The following is a 21,654-nucleotide window of genomic DNA, read 5'->3' on the forward strand; positions in this document are numbered from 1 at the left end:
ATAAAAGAAACTACAAACCTGCTAGAAGATTCCCCTTGTTCTTTTCTTCAGGTCAGGGAGTGGGAGGGAAAAACATACTTGTTATGCAGATAGTAATCACATTACTTAGTTACAGATGATGTTATATATATGATAAACGTAAATGGGTATGTTAATTGGTGTACAACACACGTTACATTGCAACCACAAAAACATTCAAGCAAGACTCATAACTACAATGCTTCTGGAAAATAAACTTTTCAGTTTTTTTAACACATGCATAACATGCTTAGTACATACCACTGCAGACTGAGTTGGCAAAGCACTTAGGCAAAACGCATTGCTGACACATATATAACAGAAAGCTGTAGGTTCTTATTAGATAAAGCTATTTCTGGTAAATAAAAAGGTTTAATTTTAGGATAACACAGCAATATGCTTATTTAAAATAAGAAGTAGATGCACTTTTGAGGGACAGTCATATTTTAGAATATTTTATGTGGGATACAGCTTCATTATTTATGTAATTTTATATCCATCCATTTATACCAATGTTGCTTTCAACCTGTTTGTATATGTAAAATATCAATACTTCATGTAACTTTTAATCTAAAAGCTCCTTTTAGTTTGGAGCAGTTTGGAATTACAGTTATGGTAATGGATTACTTACGGCCCTGTTCTTGTCAACTCTTTGAAATTCAAAGATCAGCTTTGGATACCCAGCCAAACTTCTTTCTGGCTGAGCTTTTTGGCACACAATTACCTTTTTACTGTCATGTGGATGTTCATCACCCAGCTTTGAGAGAAACCACTAATTCTCTTGCACTGTCTGCAATTAACAACAGTTAAGATGCTTATCAGAGCTTTCCCATAAGGCTCTTAGCGCTCTCCTTTTTGATCTTTATCAAGTGTCTTTTACTTCCTGATCTATGCCCTGTATTGAATCAGTCAACTTGCTGCCTTCTGCTAAACCTTTTACTGAATTATTGAAAAGTCTCGGGCTGCCAGTGCTCTGTGAATTCTCACCCAAGCTAGAGTATCAAATATTTCCTGTCTGCCAAATTGTGGCAACAGGTCTTTTGAGTCATCTTCCACTGTCTGTATGTATGACTGTGTATATATTTTGTCCTAAGGAAATACTGAATATATCAGAAGGTATGACAAAAAGGAGCAAATTCCCCAGTGCATTCACCTGCAAAATACCACAAGGCACTCTTCCTTTGGAAAGGCAGATCAGCAGCTACAGCCTTATACAGAGGCACAGACATAAACATACCATTGAACCAAGGAACAAGCTCTGCATTAAACTTGGTATTTTCCTCCTTAAGGATAATTTGGAATGAGGTGAATCATTAGCCGTGATGCATGAGTGGGTTGCTGGGAAAATGTTTCTAATGCCAGTGCATTTCTAAGATAAATAGCAATGATTTGTATTTGTTCCTGGGCTCCTACATGATATTAATCTGATTTGTTAGTTGAAATTTTTAATGAGAAAATTGGAGAGGACTTAAGGCAACAAACCATGACAAAACAGACAAATACTAGTTCTCTATAAGCTTGAACAGACATCAAAAACAGCACCAGCTGCCATATTTGTACCTACTTTGTAGGGCTGCAGGTATGCAAGGCCTTCAAATGAGGCTTCCAGGTAGCAATGGAAACTGATTTCTCATCAGCAGCATAACTACGCCATACACACTACGTGCAGGATATATGGTAAAAAAAGAAAAAACAAGGCAAGAGGGAGCAGGGGATGAAACAAAAAATTGAAAAGCAGATTAGTAACCAATACAAGTTGTATCTTTCTCTTATCATTCATAGCACTGATACATGCCTGAGGGGAGGAAGAATACTTTCATAATATCGCCAGGTGGCTGCCACGTTTGTTCTGCTGGCGTCGGTAGAATAAAACCGCCAGGAAGCCTGGTATGGGGAAACAATAGAAAAGTACAAAGGAACCAAGAAAATGAAGTGACAATGCCACCGCACTGACTATGGAGTGAGGGGATTTTGCTCAGACCAGGATGTGCTCAGTTAGGCTGATTCAGGAAATACCAGTACAAACCTATCAAAACTTTTGTGAATCCCAGTACACCTTATGTGGTAAGATAAGAGTTACTGGCTCCATGAAAGCACCAGAAGATATTCAGCATATAAAGATGCTCAGAAAAGCATTGCAGTGATTTATTTGTGACAAGTCCATAGGGGACACCCCCACAAACTTGCAGTCTGAGGTAAAGAAAGTGTCATAATACATTCTGCAAATCATAATGAAAACCAGACAAAAAGCATTTAGAAGAAAAAAGAAGTATTCTCTGTGGTTTGAAACACTGTTAAATGTTTAAAAACACAAAATTAATAATTTCAAAGGTGAATGACCAAAGCATAGCATTGAAAATGTATCCATTGTTTGGATTTATAGTGCATGTAGATAGTAAGATGAGCCTCGGTTCTACAAGCTGGGATGTGTTCCCTGATGTCAGCATAACTATATTAATTTGTACTAGCTGAGCATCTGTGCTTCCTGTATATTGTCAACCATTAAATGTCATCTAGGTATTCTTGTATGGAAGCTAATACCCTGTGTTTTCCTACTGTGTATCTCCCAGAAGCATATCCAGTCTTCATTAACAGATGGACAACCTGTTACTCACTTTGAAAATTGCTTCACTGGTTGATCATTCTCATTGTCAAAAATTTCTGCATTATTTTTAATTTGAAACTCTTTGGTTTTGGCTTATAGCCAGAGTTACTCGTTATGTTTCTGTCTGCTACATTAAATAGTCCAATAGGTTCCATCTCTGAGCTTCTGTGTTCAAATAATGCTCACACTAAGTATTTCTTATAAGCTAAAGAAATTGAGAAAAGTATGTCCATATGAAACATTTCACTTTTCTATAGCTATCCTTACGTCAGGTAAAGGCTCTAGCAAACAGTCTGTGGCAACAGATGAGTTAGCACAGACTAATTCTACAGCATAACTGGTTAGAAAATAGACATTACTCTGATAAGTTTGAGACGATTTAAAAAACTGGGGCACTGTTACAGTACCCAATGATATGCAGTTCAGACACATCCTGCATTTATGAACACAAAATTTTCTCCAGTCCTTGACCCATTTTTTCCAATGTTTTATTTGCTTTCTCTAATATTCCAGTCTCACTTACAAACCGTAGATGCTGAGTTGATATGTAGCATATTAGTATGAGCATCATCATACACAGTGGTAGTGTATGTCTTCTCCTTATCAGTCTTCTCCTTGTTATGTTTATGGTTCTGTATCTAAGGACTTTATTTAAATCAGGTGGAGTAACATACTGGGAACTTGTATGAAGCTCTTGACCCTTCTTTACCACACTTTGTCCTCTGTATTTCTCATCCTTAGTCAAATCCTTTCCTGATTCACTAAAACTGGGATAGACACATCTTGTAATAATCCAGATTCAGTTTCTAGATTAAGTTTTGTATTTGTTGTATTAAAATATTTGGCAGTAATCCTTTCACCCTAAAAGTCACCCTGATCGCCCTTGGTTTTATTCCTGTGTGCCTGCTGTCATATTTCCTATTCTGCCAGGCCTTGTGCCTTCAGAAAATATCTCTACCAGCAATTTTTTATTAATTTCTGGATCAGTGAAAGTGTTGAACCTGTAAATGAACATGTAAATGCTGAACAGCCTTCATCATGGGATCCCACAACAAATATCCTCCTTTCACAATGATTTTGTCCACTGAGTGTCACTCTCCAAAATCAGGCAGCTAGCTAGTCTTAGTCTATTTAGCATGCTGTCTTACTAATATTTTGGTTGAACTGTTATAAAATAATAATAAGAGCTACTTCCAAAACCTAAATCTATTATGTGTTTCCTCTGGCAACCAAACTTGGAAGAAGTAGATTAGAATACATTGTTAGAAAGCACCCCAAACAGTCATTCTAAAGTAGACACAAAAGGAGTGGAATTATTTTTTAAATTATTCTAACAAATATTACATTTGAAATATTTAGGATTTAATAATAATCTAAGAGTAATAATGGAAAATATTCATTAACTTTAAGAATGCTTCAAAGACAGTCTGACATCTATCTGTACTTAACATGGAACCCTAGCATATTCGTGCTCAGCTTCTTTATTTGGATTTATTATTTAAAAAATAAAACCCAGCATAAATGGCACACATAGAACACTTGACGTTCCAGGAAAATAAACTAGGACTCTAGAAAATTATTTCCCCCCCTTTTTTTTCAGTGCATCAAGTACAGTAAAGCTTGGTGCAAAATGATTCTTTAGAGTATTTTCTCAGTTTTAACTAGGACTGAAAGTTAAGGAAAAACCCAATGCAAAACAGCTGCCTAAAACATACCATGCCACTTTTGATTTGCACCATCATGTCAGAACAACTTCAGACAATTTCAGACATTTTGAAATTGTTGGTACCTACATTTCCAGCTTTTGAATTGACTAATAGTGAAAGCAATTCTCTGGGCAGGACACTTTTCTTCTTCACCAAGTATATCACGGACTTAAATACTCTAAACCCTGTAGTAGATAAAAAGTAGCTTAATGTAGGCAAGAGCACTGTGCTGTCATTGGGTTGTCTAGGGATCAATTCTCTTTTTCCAAATAATTTTCTAACTGCAGGTATGCATTTGTCATCCTTGCCTTGGTTTCTTTAACATGGATAGAAGAAACAAAAACTACACACAGAACTGCTATATATAGTTTGTCTTGATGATCTTAAAGGTCTTTTCCAACCTAAATGAATCTGTGATTCTGTACAGAATTATGGCAACACATAGCAGTCACTGAATACAGTTATTTCATGAAACTAACCAATATGTTAAATATTATTTCCACAAAACTTTCCAAATGGAAATAATAAGACTTTTTCCAATACGTGCTTTAAATCACCTGCTATTATCTTTTTGGTGATTTCTTATTTACCTGAATTAGACTTGCAGCTGGATTCCTTCTTTTCTCAAAGTGTTTCTGACGATGCTGTTCCTGGACTTTCAATGCAAATCCTGAGCCAAGGATGCCCTGCAATATCATTTTATCAATGTGTAGGTAGTCTTTCAACAAATATACATCATCAATTATGAAGATTTTGTGAAGATGTTACAACATATGGCTGCTTCAGATAAGACATTTATGAGCAGTATATGACAGTATAAGGCAAAGAAGCAGTGCCCCTTTCCTGGTGAAGCAGGAGATTCCTTGCATAACATCTGTGGTGCTACCAATGACCACCCGCCCCACCCATTGCCTGGGTTTGTGCTACACAGTATTCCTGCAACTACAAAGGCCATAGAGATAGATATAGATATATATTTATAAAATCAAACTGGGATATTCAGAGGAACTTTAGTCAGGAATGAGGAAATTACCAGCTGGCAGATATGCAGATATATATGGACCCCAAAGTCCACATCTGAAGTACTTACTACAACTTTTGATTTTAGAAAAGTTAAAAAATGCTTTTCTTAACAGATTAAGACCATTTATCCTTGATTTTTCCCAATAAATAATGCCCATTGTTCATTTTAGAGGCTATGAAAAAGGTGATTATGAAACCTCTCCTCTTTTAGCATTTTTACCTTTGAGTAAGATGAATTTGACCCTAACTGAATAGATCCAAAGACTGAGGATGTTTTCCTCCTTGACTTGCAAGGAGTGTAATACTTCTGCTGGACATGTCTGCATTATAAGGAAGAATATTTCCACTCGATTCTTAGGATAAAATAATATTAGAAGTGCAAAAGTTTCCCACATACCTCTTGTTTTACAGACAGATTCAGCACAGAAGTATTTATGAGGAAAACTAGTATCTGTACATAGATATGACATGAGGAACAAAAGTTGTGGCATCTCTAATAGGTAAGGTTATTCATCTTTTCATTGTAGTGCTGGTAAGACTAACTTTCTTGTTAGTGGTGACTAGGTAACAAAAGGAATTAATTACAGTAGATGTCAATAAATGTCAAAGATTCACAAACAGGTAATGAGTTATAATTATATGCATTATAGTATGTCAAAGATACTGAAATACTCTTTGTAGTTAGAGTAAGAAATAAATGCAGTGCACCAGACGATTTAATGCTGTTGACAAATGGTGACTTTTAATCTTGGTTTATTTATATGGTTGAAAACAAATGAAGAATTATGACATCCATGTTTTATAGTGATCTATAGATAGAGTATAAGAGTATTAAAATATCAAAAGACATTGCACTGGAGACAATATAAAAAATACAAATGCCACTTCTCATTTCATGCTAATTCAAAACTAATTTTAAAAAAAAGATTTACCCACAAAAATGAGAAGTTATTTCTGAAGCTGCACTATATTTTAGTCATTAAATAATTTCCATTTCCATTAGTGTCTTGTACATTGATAGAAACAACATAAATAAATTGTAATGTTTATTTACAATTTTTCATGGAAAATGATAGTTGCATATTTTGCATTCAACAACATTAACTATTAGTTGATTTAAGGCCTACTACTCTCTGTTGGTAGCTTGAACATACGATACAACATGGCCATACAACACAAGCTATTAGAAATGCCTAATTTTTTTTCACTATAGTCTAAGTTAGAAAAACATATAATCTGCTTTTATTTTTGTTTTGTTTAGAAAAATTTGAAAGAAAAGCAGTAATATAACAAAAGGGAGATTTTTCAACTTTACACAATAGTATGTAACCTAACTTAGGGTTATTTCCCTGTCTTTCTATCATCTGTCCATGTCAGAGAAATTTCGCAAAACTAAAGCAATGACACCAAACGTTTTTTTTTTGATTTTGGATAGCAATTCACTAATGTTGTTGCAGAGCAAAAAGGCTTAAACAGTTGTTCTTCATGTAGACAGCTTCCTTCAGCTTTTTGTATCATAATAATGGCAGGACCTACAGGAGTTTCTATTAATTTTTATGAGTTTTATAGGCATACTCACAGCAGGTAGTGCAAAGAAAGAAATGCCGAGTAGAGCAAACCCCGCAGAAAGCAACCTTCCAAGCCAAGTAAGAGGAGTTTTGTCTCCATAGCCAATGGTTGTCAAAGTGATCTAAAAAGAAATGAATGAACTACGTGGTTTACCAGAAGTCACTGACAGATTAGCTGCAGATTATTTACATTGCATGAAGCAGCACTTCCACTAATTAATTCAAGACATATGAAACATATAGCTGTTTCTAAAAAAAATGAACATAAATATATTAACATTGACATTTTTCTGTGAAAATGTAATACTGTTTATGACTAAATAAAACTGAGATAAATAATAAACATGAGAAAAACACCTAAATAAGCAATAAGTTTAAAAATAATGAAACATTATCTTGATCTCAAATTTGAGGGAAATGATGGGAAATTACATAAGTTGGGCAGGAAAAAAGTTTTCTTTTCCAGGGATGTGAAGGTGTTTCACTTATTTTCTGCAGGAAAATATAACTGTATCTATTTGCATAACTAAACAAATATAAAGTATACAGACATCATACTGGAAAAATATAGCAGGGGAGACATTGATGCTTGCAGATTATATAAAGTCAAAGGAATTGCAAGAAGCAGCTGCATTTTCTGCAAACCCATCAGTACAATTTGAGGTGATTTATCTTCTGAAACCCAAAAAACACTAATCAAAAGCTGGAAGGAACTTTGAGTAAAGTTTCTGGTCCTTTCCCCTTCCTCCTGACAGGCTCAGATACACCTATGTCACTCCTGACATGAAGGTCCAAAGGTTACTATGCAGCAGCAGATGCAGAGGTACCTTGGGCTGTTGGGCCATGTTATCTCAGACCCACCTGTGGACAGGTCAAAGAGAAAGGGGAGGCAGGTTTCAGTGCAAGTGGGAGGGCTCACTGACCTCTGGCCACGAGCAGTGCAGCCACTGAGATAATGATGCATGTTTGAGGCTCACTGAGCGCATCTTGAAGGCAAAAGATGAGGCCTTCATGTGTGTGTATGTGGCTGAGGGCATTCCCTGACCCAAGGAATTGCCATCCAGGCTACTCGTGGCCCCGGGAAGCACACCAATCCCATACCTGGGGACTGGACTGGCAGAAGAGTTGTGTCTGTAGGCTTTCACAGAGTTCAGACCCACACAGCTGCCTGGTGTGGGCAGCTGGAGGAGGTGTGGGCAGAGCGGAGGATTCCCAAGGGCTGGCTGGGAGGCTGTGGGGCGCGTGCTCAGGCAACAGCACACGATGTTAAAGGACAAAGATAGACAACAGTAGGCTGAGTGCCAAGGACTCCGGGGCTTGTTATTAGGGAGAACATGTGCATGGAGAATTATTTTACATCGTGTACCAAATGTGGGCAAGTTCAGGCTTAGTGAATATTCTGGCAGCAACAGATTCTTCAGGAAATTGCCTTCTAGAGACATTATTTTGTTTCCAGCTTCCTCAAAGTTCATTCCTAGGCAAGACAGCCAAAACAATTCTATTTAATGTCAGGGTCACCACGGGACAAAAGAAGGAAAGTCTTTTGGAAGTAATTAGATTTCAACTATTTAGGACTCTGTAGATAGTAAACAGTGCTTTTAATTGCTCCCATTGTTGGGAACAAGCTGTGAGTGCAATTTACCCTGAGAAAGCCATAGAGACTAAGAGAGAGAGATGAATTCAGGCTGCAGCTGAAATTTCAAGTGGTTATCAAGTCTCAAGTTTTGTAACACTAGCCTGATCACAGACACACCACCTTGCATGCCTATCAGGTCTCACTCTTCCTTGCTCCTCTTCACTTCCCTGCCCCATCTCCTCTTCTGGGCTTTTTCTGGACTCTTTGGCAAGCCAATGCCACTCAGGAAGGGGCAGAAAGTGATCCACTTTTCTGTGTGATTTGTTTCTGCTGCTTTGGTCAGTTGTGTCAGCTCACAGACGTGCCTAACAAGCTCCAGAGCCTGCGCAAGGCAGCGAGAGGCTGAGATCGAGTAATAAGGAGGAGGGAACGTGAGAATGCAACTCTCTCTTTTCTGGCAGAGATGAGCTGGTTCAGCCATGGTCTTGGCCTGGCAGAGGGGCTTGATTTGTTTGCTGAAGAAGATAATCACAGCTCTTCACATCAGAGGGCAACTGTAGAGCAGTTTGAGGCTATTAAGAGCCCAAGAGGAATGAAACACTTGAACAAATCACTCCCTGAATAAAAAATCCTCAAAATTTGTTTCCAGGCCAGTCATTGCAAAGCAGTTTGGAGCTCTGGAATGAGCCCACTTTCTTGGCTTCTGTCCAGCTCCCTATCTCTGCCAGTCGCTGGAAAGTACAGAGATATCTCCTGCCTGGGCTGATGAGAGGGAAACAGAACCAAGTGTCATCTGCATATTAATGATATTGCCACTGATCTGTATTCCAAAGAAGTCAGAGATAAACTTGAACGTTTGGGACCTGAGAGCAGTCCAAAACCAGGAGCAGTCACACACACTGTATCTCTGGAATTTCTCCAAAGAAAATAAAAAGACCCTATTAAAGCCTTTCCCTCAATTCTTCTAGGTACTAAGGACTTAATGTTATCAGTTTGTGATTAAGAATATCAGTGGACTCTTGCTCACTTTGAGCTATTTTATCTCAAGATGGTCTTTACACGGGTATATAGGTGTCAGCACCATGCTGTACTGTCTTACTCAACACTGAGCAAAGGGGTTTGATCTTCATTTTATACTACTCTCACCACACAACTAAGAAAATGTTCTTCTGGACAACTTTGGAATCAAGTTTGGGAATAATCTGCTACATCTTTGTGAATGCTGCTAGTAAATGACTAAACCATTGGCCAGGCCCTGACTGGTGTAATCCTGACATTAAATTAACTGAGCTGGGTGTGGAAAACTACTGGATATCAAAACACGACAACATAAGAAGTTTCCAGACATCACTGATAATAATGTGAGAAGCAGACAGAAGTTACAGCTAGCATTGTGAGGGAAGGCTGGATCCCACAAGTGGGTAAGAGAGAAGTGACCAAAGTTCAGAGGTAACTTGTCTTATCCTAAAATGTAGAACTTGGGCTTGTCTGAAAAAAAAAGTGTCTAGCATCACCAGAGATGTATTAGGGCATCTGAACTGGGACCATCCACAGGAGAGGCAGCAGACTGTCCAACAGACCTTTGATGGTACTGTATGCCTGTGTTTAAGCAGCTGAATCACACTCCTGCATGGCTAAATGAGCTAGCTGAGTCCTGTCTTTTACACCAGATGGAAGCCACTCCATTTTGGTTACTTCCAGAAATGAGGGGTCTGGACAGACTAACCAAAGTAGGCAGTGTCTTCCGGCCAGGCTCAAAACTCACAATGATAATAGAACTTCTGTTATCTCATTGCTGGAACTAATAAACATGCTGTGATGTAATGTAATAATGAATGTGATGATATAACTTAAATGACCTCAGTTAGATGAGATAGGACTCAGGAGGCCATTCTCTACCCTAATATTTCTTTCTGATGTCATTTTATGTTCTCCTAGCAGTACTTCCTTTTGAATCTTTACCTGACATCAATTAACTGAAAAAAATATAGTTTGCTCATGCCATCATTACATTAAATGGGAAAAATTTCATCAATATTAACTCATTTGAGCTGGTCATTGTGACAATGTAATTCATTGTAATATGTTTTGTTCACTAACAGGTTGCTGTGGAGTGCCAGAGCCATTCTGTATCCAGCTGTTACTATTGGATACTACTAGAAAATAAAGACTTATTAAGAGAAATTTTGTCAAATGTGTAAGAGGGACAGAAACTTCAGCTGCATTACATTTGCAGCTAAAGGTGATTAATGTACAAACCAAATGTCACTATAATTGTACACAGTTCTAGTTAACACCAGTATATCTCAGAAAACCACACATGGTTTGGTTTTGAAATACTTATGTTTTTTAATTGACCTTTTGTTCCCATATAGTTTTGTTATTTTCATCTGTTAAATGAATTTGTCTTCTCTACCAAAGCAAATTTTGAACTCGAGCTCTTCATATAACACTCACCATTGTGTGCTGTTCTGCTAGGCAACACTGTGGGGACCTCGACCACAAGAATATTCACAGTAGTAATATTACCATGATGTTTCAATAGCAGGTTGCACAGTATAGCATAAAATTGCAAATACAGTGGCATATGCACATGTAAATTTGGATGCCATATCCTGCCTTTCATTTCTGTATAAAAACATGGGCTTCAGAAATGGAGTCTGTGAAATAACCATAGCAGTGTATGGTCCTCAAATAATCTGAATTAATGAATGGGTTAATTGCAACATGCTAGTGCTGATCCTTTAAGGAGAGGCATAAGTGCCTCTAAAAGCCTGAAATTTAGGGTCACTATTTGTGCCTGACTTTGATCCAGCTTTTTCTTTCTTGTACCCCTGCCATGACAGAATTCAGTCCAGGGTTTGGTAGTTTGTGGTTTAAGTCAAAACAACTTTTGCAAATAAACAAACCAGTAAGACTAAGCATTTATTTCCCCAGAATGCCATACAATCTGTCCTTTTCAAAAATCTGCATGTGGGTTACTCTGGCAGTAAAAACAACCATGACTAAGAAGCACATTATGCATTTCCCACATACTGTTTTACATATTGTAAAAAAAATACTATTATTAAAATGGCAAAGATAACAGGTAAGGGGGAATGATTTCCCCCTTACTGATTTCCAGTAACTTTGTGCACTTGCTTAAGTGCATTAAAAACTTAAATGTATTCATGTCATACACTAGGGAATGAAGAAAAGATATAGAAATATACAATATATATTGTTTCCAAGTTTTAAAATAAAATTTGTTGTTTTTTCTGTTGAAATCAAGACAAGATTCCTGATTTTCTAAGTTGCACTACTTATATAACCTCTGAGTCATACACTTTCACTTCATAGTGTACAAAATATTTTAAGCACCACTTTATACAATGATTATTTCCTAGCAGGGTTTTTCCTTAAGAAATAGCAGTCAGCAGGTAGTGGAGAAGCAAATTCTAAAATAAAGGTCTTGTTCCCGCTGCTAGATCTGCTCAGGGAGAAGGATCTGGATCTACCACAAGCCTCAGTCAGATGCCAGAGTGAAGGTCTGAGTTTGCTGAGACTTTCTCATTCCTTGTGCATATGTTTCCCCATTCCAGCTGGCAGGTGGGTACAATCCTCTGCTCAGTCCAGACTCCCTGCCTATGCAGCGCTAAGGCACACGTGGCCTTGCAGAGAGGCTGTTTCCTGGAGAATCAAACTTTTGAAAACATCTATTTCCAAAAACATGCACTGCCACAGGAAGGTCTCTTGTAGGACCACATCCCCACAGCCACCCCAAAGGGGCAATGTGGTTTTCAGGCTGCCAGAGCCAAGGTACTCATCAGTGAGGGCATCAGCATCCAGTACCAGAGGCTTCACAACCATGTCGATACAGGAAGGTTAGAAAGCTTAAAGGCAAACCCAGAGCTCAGCTTTTGAAGAAATGGGAAACAAAATAAATTACAGTGATGTAACTGAAGACAAAACCTTCTCTCACGACTTTAGCCAATATGAATTTTATGTGTGTTTGTCTTACAGGATAAAAGGTGTATTTTATCAGTGATTTGCCTTGATGCTCTAAAGCAACAAGTTTCAGGAAAATATATTTTTGAATATTTGTAAATGCACAAGTAACAATTACTAGGTCTGGCTTTTCCAAGCTCCCAATTTTGTGCACTGATAACATAGAGGTATAGTCTCTAGGGAAGACATGCAACAAATGACTAGCCCTTAGATGAACAAATTTCAAATACACTAACTACCCCTAATAATAGTGAGTGACCTTGACCTTAGCTCAAAATGCAGACAAGACTTCTTACAGATATTTTCAATAATTTAAGACATTTTGGAAAGGGCTTCTTCACAGTCCATGTGTGCATGCTCTGAGTCTGCAGATATTACTAAATCTAGATGAAATCCTGTCAGCAAAAGGTCTGAGGTGAGAAAGCTTCATTTTTGCATCCTTCTGATAAGGAAAGGTGTCAGAGGCTGGCTCAGGTCTCACACTTATTCCAAGAAAACTAATGAGTGCTCCATGATATTGTCAGCATTAATTATGTCCCAGGTATCATTTCACTACCCAGACACTATCAGAGCACACTGTGTGTGTTCTAGTGCATCAGGAGGAAAAGAAAAGCAGTTTTATATTGCCTGAAAATAACTGCCTTAGGCTTTGTTTAGGCAGATTTCTTAAGCTGCCTAAGTAACTCTCACACAGTGGAGGAGTCTGTATCACTATAAGGCCTTTTTAAGTAAAAACCTCTACATATTATGCCATAAAAAAATATCAAAGCTTCAAACCTAGCCTTTTGTTGTTCATTGAAACCCTAGTTTATTTAACCATGTTCATATAATCCTCCTTCAGAAAAGCAGTCAGGCATGTACCTAGATCCCACAGATTTCAACAAAGTAAAAAGAATTGATTTGATAGTTAACCATGATCTCAAGTAAATTAGGGCTTTTATACCTGTAAAAAATAACACTGCTGAACCAGAATGGACATATTTATTCTTGCTCTTTGTCCTCAAGGTAGAGAGGAAGGAGAAACAACATCTTTTTAAGGGCACTGATGATAATCTCATGCAAAGCTGATGTAAGATTTTTTCCCTCTTTTTTTCCTGACATTTGTTCCTCTTCCTGCACTGCTGCTTACAGCCCTCTGGTTTGTATCAAACAGTTCTTTGTGGGGCCATATTACAAACTATATTACTGAAAGGCTGTGGGCTAAAATGCTTTCTTCTCTTGAAGGTTTAGTGGACTGGTTTGCAGCAGAAACACGTAAACAGCTGTTCTGCAGGATGGACTGAAATAATCTGTTGATGTGCAAATGAGTTGAAGGAGGAAGCTTCTCAGACCAGTTTTTTGTCAGTGAAAACAATTCATTGAACAGCACACTAAGTTAAAATTCTCAGTAGGTGAAATTCGAAGCACTTTAGCATACTGGTTAAAGAGTCCATGTTATTTTTCTGTACTTACTGTGCCCCACCAGAGAGCATCTGCATATGTGGAGAATTCAGTATTTGCATCTTTTTCCACCAGATAAACCAGGAAAGATGAAAAGATGAGTACTAAAAATCCTATGTACCAGGCTGTGATTAATTCCTAGATAAAAGACAACAGAGATCAATTCCCATTTTATGGACTGAATATAATGACATTTCAAGGAAGACATAATGAAAATATCTATATATACATTTTTTGGAATTTGTGCAGTTATAAGTCAAGTGCTCCCGTATGGATGCAAATTTTCTCTGAAAGTGGACAAGATCTACTCCTATGGTTTGATGCTTCAGCACCTTCCCCAACATATAACAAATTACAACTGCATATCAAGGACAACATTTTCAAGATATCTTAAAACTTTTAGCATTAAACATGGCCTGATGTATCTGTGTTAGTTCATGTTACAACTGATGTTATATCAGAAAATTTTGGGTATTCTGCTCAAAACTGATAAATGCTTATTCCCTTGGTCTCTTGTTGAATCACATCAAGTGAAGATATCAACCAGACAAAATTAGCATCTAGGATTACGTACCTTGCTATGTGCATAAACTACAGAACCTAATAATTTCCAAGTGCCTCCTCTTCGGTCCATGCGCACCATACGAAGGATCTGTAGGAAACGAAGACTTCTCAGTGCTGATGTTGCAAAAATGTTACCTTGAGTTTTTGCAGAAACAACTGCTATTGAAGCGATGAGAACAATGATGTCTGAAAGAAATACATTACAGAAAGCATTAATATCCAAGTATCAGTAAATAGTACATACATCTACATGAGCTGAATGAGAAGGACAAAAGAGACACTCCTATAGTGGGTGGTAATCCAAAGCACAGAGATTCCTGTTTAAGGTAGGGATGTGAGATCAGGGTTGGTGTCAAAAACTACCTCAGGAGCCTCCAGGGTGAAAAGTGAGGGTAGCAGTTTTCAAAACATATGGATAAAATTGAAGAAACCTCATGCAGGAGATTTGAAACCTAATGTAGCAAATTGTACAAATCGGTAGATGGATTAGAACCTTTCCCCTTTATATTTCTTTCCATAGCAAATTTTTCGTGCAAAGACAAAAAAGAAAACTAAGGTAAGAAAAAACTTAGGGCAGGCCCAGGGGTGACAGTCCAGTAGAATCAGACTTACAAGGACAGTACTAATTTCCTATGAGAACAGACACTGTGTGGTTGAGGTATGTAGTTTTTGGACACAACTCCCCTGATGTACCATTTCTTGGAAGGGAGGAAATACAACACTGGGTGCTCAGAAGAATTTTTTTAGCTGAAAGCCTGGAAAGTTAGTTGAAGCTCAGCAAGTGTTAGGATTTATTTCTTCAGGTCACAGATTCAAAATGTGAGAGCGACTTCGGTGTGCATGAACTAATCAGCCAGCTGTCCTTAGAGCCGGAACAGCATTTAAGGGGAGAGGAGTAGAAGCAGCAGAGTGATGGCACATGGATGCTGTGAGAAGGCATAATGTTCTTGTACAATGATTGGGGTAGACATGCTGTTATGCACAGAGTAGAAAAGCAGAGAACAAGCTCTGTTTTTCCTCACCTCATGATTAGTTTCCTGGCAAACTTTAAAAGCCTAAAGAGCCCTTGTAAGAAATACCTGATTTTAATCTTTGGGTTTTTTGTGGTGTTAGTATGTTTGCATGCAAGGATAATCTAAACCCATGTTTGTCAGTGAAGAACCGAAAGCAGGTTGTTGTTTATATGAGTTTTACTTCTTTTGTTTTGGGTAGAAACGCACATCTTGTTCCAAGCATAGCTCCTACAGGAATGACCCAGAAAGTGAAATCCGCCACCTTCACAGGCAAGCAGTGAGACATACTGACTGTACCTACATGCAGGAGACTGTTTCCTTACTCTGCCACAGTACAGCAGGAAATAGCCTTTGTTCATTCTTCTCTGCCACCAAAGGAAGCTGAGGTCCAAATACCCTTCCTCGCCTACAAACATACTGGATTTCTCTGAACTCACCTATGGATGGCTTTGTTGTCTCATTACAGAAAACATGTACCTGTGGTTTAAGGACTGTCCTGCTAAATTGTGGAAACTTTTGTCACAAGGGGCTAGAAATCTACATAGGTTTAAAGCCAGCTGGATGGTCTTATGGGAGAAGATTTAATCCTGGGCTAATTAACACCAAAAGCCCACTTCTGGCTCAGGACGTCTTCAAGTAGAAGGATGTTGGGGGCTGAGAAACTCTTGTAGAGAAATATCACTGTATGTTTGCCCTGCTTGTGGCATTCTCCCTGAATATTCACTGTTGGCTGGTGTCACTATTTTACATTCTGTGTTGGCCTAGGCTGACCTTCTGCCTGTCTTACGCTCTTTTTAAAATGTCTTTGGCTAATACATATGTGCATCATATGTTGATACTACATAATTGGCTACCAAAAATGCTGCATTTGCTTCTAAATCCAGCGAGTTTGGAGATCAAGAAGAGTCAGAAGTGGACAAGGTATCCTGGGGTGTCTCTGCACAGTACAAATCTCAAGCTCACAACAACCAGATGCAGGAGGTGTGGGTGAGAATTCAGAAATAGGAAAACTGGCTGGGAAAAGTTAAGGACATCACATATTCTAATGGAGATCAGAAAAATGGATGGAATTGGACTGAGCTCCACGTGCAGATATTTAAATTTAGATGTCTACATGTGAAGCAGGTGTCTAAACTCCCCAAGCAGCACAAGGTAATCACATCAGCTGAGAGAGGTGCAGCTAATCCTCAGGAGGGCTTCTGCTGGCTGCTCAGTTGCCTCACACTCTGGGCTTGGCACAAGGAAGACTTAATTCAGCTGCCCAAATTTATTTGTCCAGTGCCATTTGAGATGCCTTAAGGTATCTGAGATATCCCCTAGATCTGACAGCTATGCTCTTGGACCTGGGAAAGATGTACTCTTCAGAAGAAGTGACTGGGGAGCAGGGAATATCATGTAACGGGACAGGCACCTCTCTGTACTCTGCTGAACTAAGCCCTAGATCTTGGTTGACTATACTGCCAGCACAGACAGTTAGCACACATGTACCCACCTAAAGCAAACGTCTTTCTATATTTAGTTGTGTTTATCTGGATCCAAGGCTAACATAGAAGGTGCTGGAATGCCTTGAGCAATACAGACTGTGCTGAAGAAGCAGTGTCCGTGATGACTAACACGATGGCAGGGTGATCTTGACTTGTCCCAGTGGCTCTGAGCAGAGTAGCAATGGAACAGCCATTTTTATTTAGTGGTGACTGGCTAGCAGCAAATTAGAGATTGTTAGAAAAGCAGTATATGCCCCTGAAAATCATTGTTAGAACTTTAAAAATAATAAGGTCACCCAAATATTGGGAATTATGCATTTAGTCCAGAAATTATTAAAATGCTTACTGGGGTTTTTGGTTACCCTCAACACTTCTAATAGGAAAATGTTCTAAAGAATTCAGTGACCTGCTCCTGCCCTTATTCCTACTTTTTCCAGAGCTCTGACAGTTTTTTTATAACATAGAGTTTTATGAAGGCCTGCCACTGAAAAAAATTCCAATTAATTCAGTCTTGCCAGCAGAGCACAGCCTCTGCCCTGCACTGCTGGGAGCCTTCTAGCCCACTGAGGGTCTCTGGTCCTCTGTGACCATGAGAGATGAAGATGCCAACAGCAGCATAGTTCTCTTTTCCCTTTTAAAAAGCATTGGTCCAAATACACATCTACTTGTGTATGCGCTTCTATCTGGAGGGCAGGGATGAGGTTCTACTTAAAGGGAGGAAAGGTTGCAGAAAAAGTGGAGCAGAAAATGCACTGTAACCTGTTTGAAAAACAGCTGAAGGGAGGAGAATCTTCCTAGGCTGGTGGTGTTTTTTTCACACTTTGCTCTCTCATCTTCTTCACTCTTCACCCCCACAACCCCCACCAAAACTCCATCCCCAACTCCTCAGGCTGGAAATAGGGAAGGGAGGAATGTGTCCATTGCTTAAGGCAGCCCTCCCTGGTTGTGTTTTCCTAGGAGGTAGGGAAGGCAGGCAGGCACGTTATTTCAGTGTAGTTTAACTTGTTAGGAACAGGTGTAAGATAAATCAAAATCAACCCTTCTTGGAATGAAATCAGACTCCTAAGAAAAGTTTGCAACAGTTGAAAGTTGCTTCTGAGTATGTTAAACTTGCTTGATTTTCTTATCTAAACATACCCTGGAAAAAACCAAAAAGTTAATTATATTATGACTTTTCTCTGTGTCATACTTTTATATAGGATGCTTCAGGTGGCATTTGCCCTCTTTTAAACCAAGAGAGCAAAATATTATTCTGAACTTCCTTTAATATTCCATGCAAATGTAGCTAAAGTCTCCATGGTACTTCTGTATTTTAAGAAGGCTTTCCCAAATTCTATCACTATTTTCCTCTTTATCTTTTAGTGGCAAAAGTAGGAAAACATGTAGAATTAAATAGCAACATTTCAATTAATTTAATGGGGTCTCAGTTTTCACTCTGTGTCTTTCTGTAAAGCACCAGAAAAGATTCAGATGTGAAATTGAGTAATGGGCAGTATAATTCCAAAATTCCCTATGTTGACTTATTAAAAGACAGAGGTTTCTGATGTACATTTACCCCTTTGTTTGTTTTTTTTCTCTAAGCTAATATCTTATGTATGATCTTCCAAAATGTTAGGCCTCTCTTCAGCCATGATGATGATTTTATTCACTCTTTAGAAATATGTCTCAGATTTTTTTCCCCGCACATAACATCCTCCCTCATTAACTCTAGTGTGAGATTTCAAATCCTCTCAGCAGCTTTTGCAATGCTCACTTTTGAACACTTAATTTCAAATTAAATTTCAAACAATTAATTCTTCCACTTCTAACATTTCACCTATACCACTCAAGGAATCCCTGAGATTACACTAAAGTTTCGTGCTTATTAACTGACAAAAGCTTTTTTATTTGACAGCCACCATGTTAAAAACAGGGTCCCTTCAAGAAAAATACAAAAAAAAGATGAGCCCAGAACTCATGTGTGTAACAGATTACACTTATATATTGTCCAATGTCACTAAAAGAGTAACATGTAAGTAAAGACAAGTAACTGAAGGCCAGTAATGCAACTACCCAAAATTTAAATAACTCATGCAAGATGTGCTAGTCCCAGTTCCCCACCTCAAAGAGGAAGGCCAGTGTTGGGCTGCCCTAGGCAGAAACTCTGGTTTGGTCAGAAAATCTGGATTGCTTGTGTTATTGATGGAGGTGTGGTTGACATTCCTAAACTATCAGCATTTCTAATGGCAACTAGGAGATTAATAATGTGACTGAGAGAATAACAGTTCTAGAAAAGGAGGCATCATAAATCATCACAAGGGACTGTTTTACTTTTAACGACTTCTCCAATGCAACTTTCCTAGCATGAACTTCTTGGATGTTGTGAGATTTTACAGCATTCATAGGTATCATGGGAATGAACCCAGTTATATAAGTAAAGGGGGAACACAAAAGCTATACTTGGATATTGTGCTACATCCCAACACCTCGATGTGCCATCAGGACAATCTCTAAAGTTTCAGAAAGGATGACTTTTTACAAGAGCATGTAAAGCTAGAACAAGGGGGAATGGCATTAAACTGAAATAGGGTTGGGAATGGATGCTCCATTCCCAGATGTGTTCTAGGCCAGGCTGCATGGATATTTGAGCAGCCTCGTCCAGTGGAAGGTGTCCCTGCCTATGGCAGGGGGCTGGAACTAGATGTTGTTCCTTTCAACCCAAACTGTTCTGTGATTCTATGGTTATTAGGAAATGTAATCAATGATGATCTCTCATCTGCTCAAAGCTCATGCACATGCTCAAACTAATACACAAACCTGCATCATCTTTCTCTTTTTCATATTCTTCAAAGGAAGAATATGTTTATAGGAGCTTTGCCTGCTGCCTGCATTTAATGCTAATACGTTGAAACATCTTTCCCTTCTAAATAGAAATGATACTTTCAGACAATACAGGTTAAATGAATCTTGAGATTTTTTTCTTCTGATTAGAAAAATGAACAATATTTAATCATTTTTGGATCATCACTAGATCAAAATAGTGTTTGCTATAAATTCACAGAAAATGCTCAGAGTTCACACATTCTTATTAAGAATAGGTAGGAAACTTCAATGGCTCCAGTTACAGAGCATTACAGAGAGGCAACAAAGTAGGACATGAGTAGGGTATATCTGCCCCCAAAATTGCAGAAATAAGCAGAAAATCTCAAGAGGTTGTTTTATCTAGCCTGCAGCTGTATTAACTCACAAAGGAAATTAACTGGGCAATTGTATGACCGAATCTAAGCTACCCTTAGGCTGTCCTTCTAAGGTCTAATTTTGAGCTGGAGTTATTATCCATGACCCAGAGAAAAGGCACAGCTTGTAGTGGTCATTTCTGAATAGTTCTCAGGACAGTTCATTATCTTCAATTTCAAAGTTACTTTTAGAAAAACCCCAGCACTATGATTCTGTGGTGTTACAGAGACACTGTGCTCCACAAAGGGCATGAACCAGCTTTGATATCAGCTCCATCTGCTTACCATGGCACAGGTCATGCACACGTATGGCGGCACTGTGAGCAATTATTCTCACTTGCTGAGTAGTTGAAAGAGCTTTTAATTGAGATTTGCAACAACCACTACATAGAAACAATTAACAGCTTTCTATTCTGAGTCGCTAAGGGGTTAGTGGTGGTAGGGAGGAATGACCAGCATTTTAGTTTTTCTGATATCTCTTTGGATATCAGTCCTTTCGGTCCTTATTGCTATTCTCATAACTCTCTTCAATTTGCCTACAATAATCTCTACAGCTGGCTGGTCAGGACCAAAGGGTATCATCTAATCAATGTAGAAATGTACTTTGAATTTTAATCAGACACTACAACACAAAGTTAACAAAACACACATTCCAGACCACTGTACATGAGCACATCACACTATAGAAATATAATAACAAAAATATATTCAATGGGGTTTCTCCTAAACTGATATAAATTGGCAATTTAAAACAGTTTAAGATAAAGCCTGATGACAGACATTGGACTTCAGACATACATCAGTACATGAAAATAAGGTTGCTTTTTTCAGATTCCTAAAAGAGAAGGTCTGTTTACACAAACTTGACTATTGTAAGAGAAGCCTTTTTGAGCAGCCTAGTAACATATTGAGCATTGGTGTACTTCATGGTTTTTGGGCTAGCTAAAAAAAAACAAGAAGAAAAGAAAAAGACCTTCATAGAGTTTAAGGCTCTGAATACCCTAATAGAGGGGTATTCAGCGAGGGATATAATTGTATAACTATTCCTTGAGCACTTGTTGAGAAAGATCATGGGACAGAAAAGGTAATTTCATTGTAAGTGGCTAAAAAACTGCTTTTATCTTGAAAAAAGGGATTAATCACTTCCCTCTACCAGTTCAGGAGGGCAAAGAATAAAAAACATGAATAGAATATGCTGCAACAGTTATATTGAAAAGGGGAAAATGTAATGTTTTTACCAGGGGTAGTTCCTTTGCTCTGTGAATGTTCCCTTACTATAAAATTAGTGGGATATTTCACATAATTGTGACAGAAAAATTTGGTCAAATATGGGCTGAACTTACAGTGACCTTACATAAGTATTTACCCCAGAAACAAAGAATTTTAAATATCTTTACCTGGAATTACATCTCTGAACAGAGAGATGAATGATATTACCATATTTAGAAAGATGAT

General features: G+C 38.2%; 1 protein-coding gene across 2 annotated transcripts in view; it reads right to left on the reverse strand.

The window, feature by feature from the left end:
• The window catches only part of KCNQ5 (potassium voltage-gated channel subfamily Q member 5), a 282,302-nt gene that overhangs the window by 36,030 nt on the left and 224,618 nt on the right, over nucleotides 1-21,654 (reverse strand). Inside the window, exons 4-9 of one of the 2 annotated variants that reach the window (XM_039569440.1) lie at nucleotides 14,498-14,673; nucleotides 13,936-14,061; nucleotides 6,932-7,042; nucleotides 4,920-5,015; nucleotides 1,583-1,677; nucleotides 19-45 (exon numbers count right to left, since the gene is read on the reverse strand). In XM_039569440.1, the coding sequence (XP_039425374.1) occupies nucleotides 19-45; nucleotides 1,583-1,677; nucleotides 4,920-5,015; nucleotides 6,932-7,042; nucleotides 13,936-14,061; nucleotides 14,498-14,673 (631 nt within the window). The remainder of the gene's footprint in view (nucleotides 1-18; nucleotides 46-1,582; nucleotides 1,678-4,919; nucleotides 5,016-6,931; nucleotides 7,043-13,935; nucleotides 14,062-14,497; nucleotides 14,674-21,654) is intronic. The other variant, XM_039569441.1, reaches the window with a different exon arrangement.

Source organism: Corvus cornix, chromosome 3, assembly GCF_000738735.6.
Source record: "Corvus cornix cornix isolate S_Up_H32 chromosome 3, ASM73873v5, whole genome shotgun sequence".
In the NCBI taxonomy this organism is placed as follows: domain Eukaryota; kingdom Metazoa; phylum Chordata; class Aves; order Passeriformes; family Corvidae; genus Corvus; species Corvus cornix.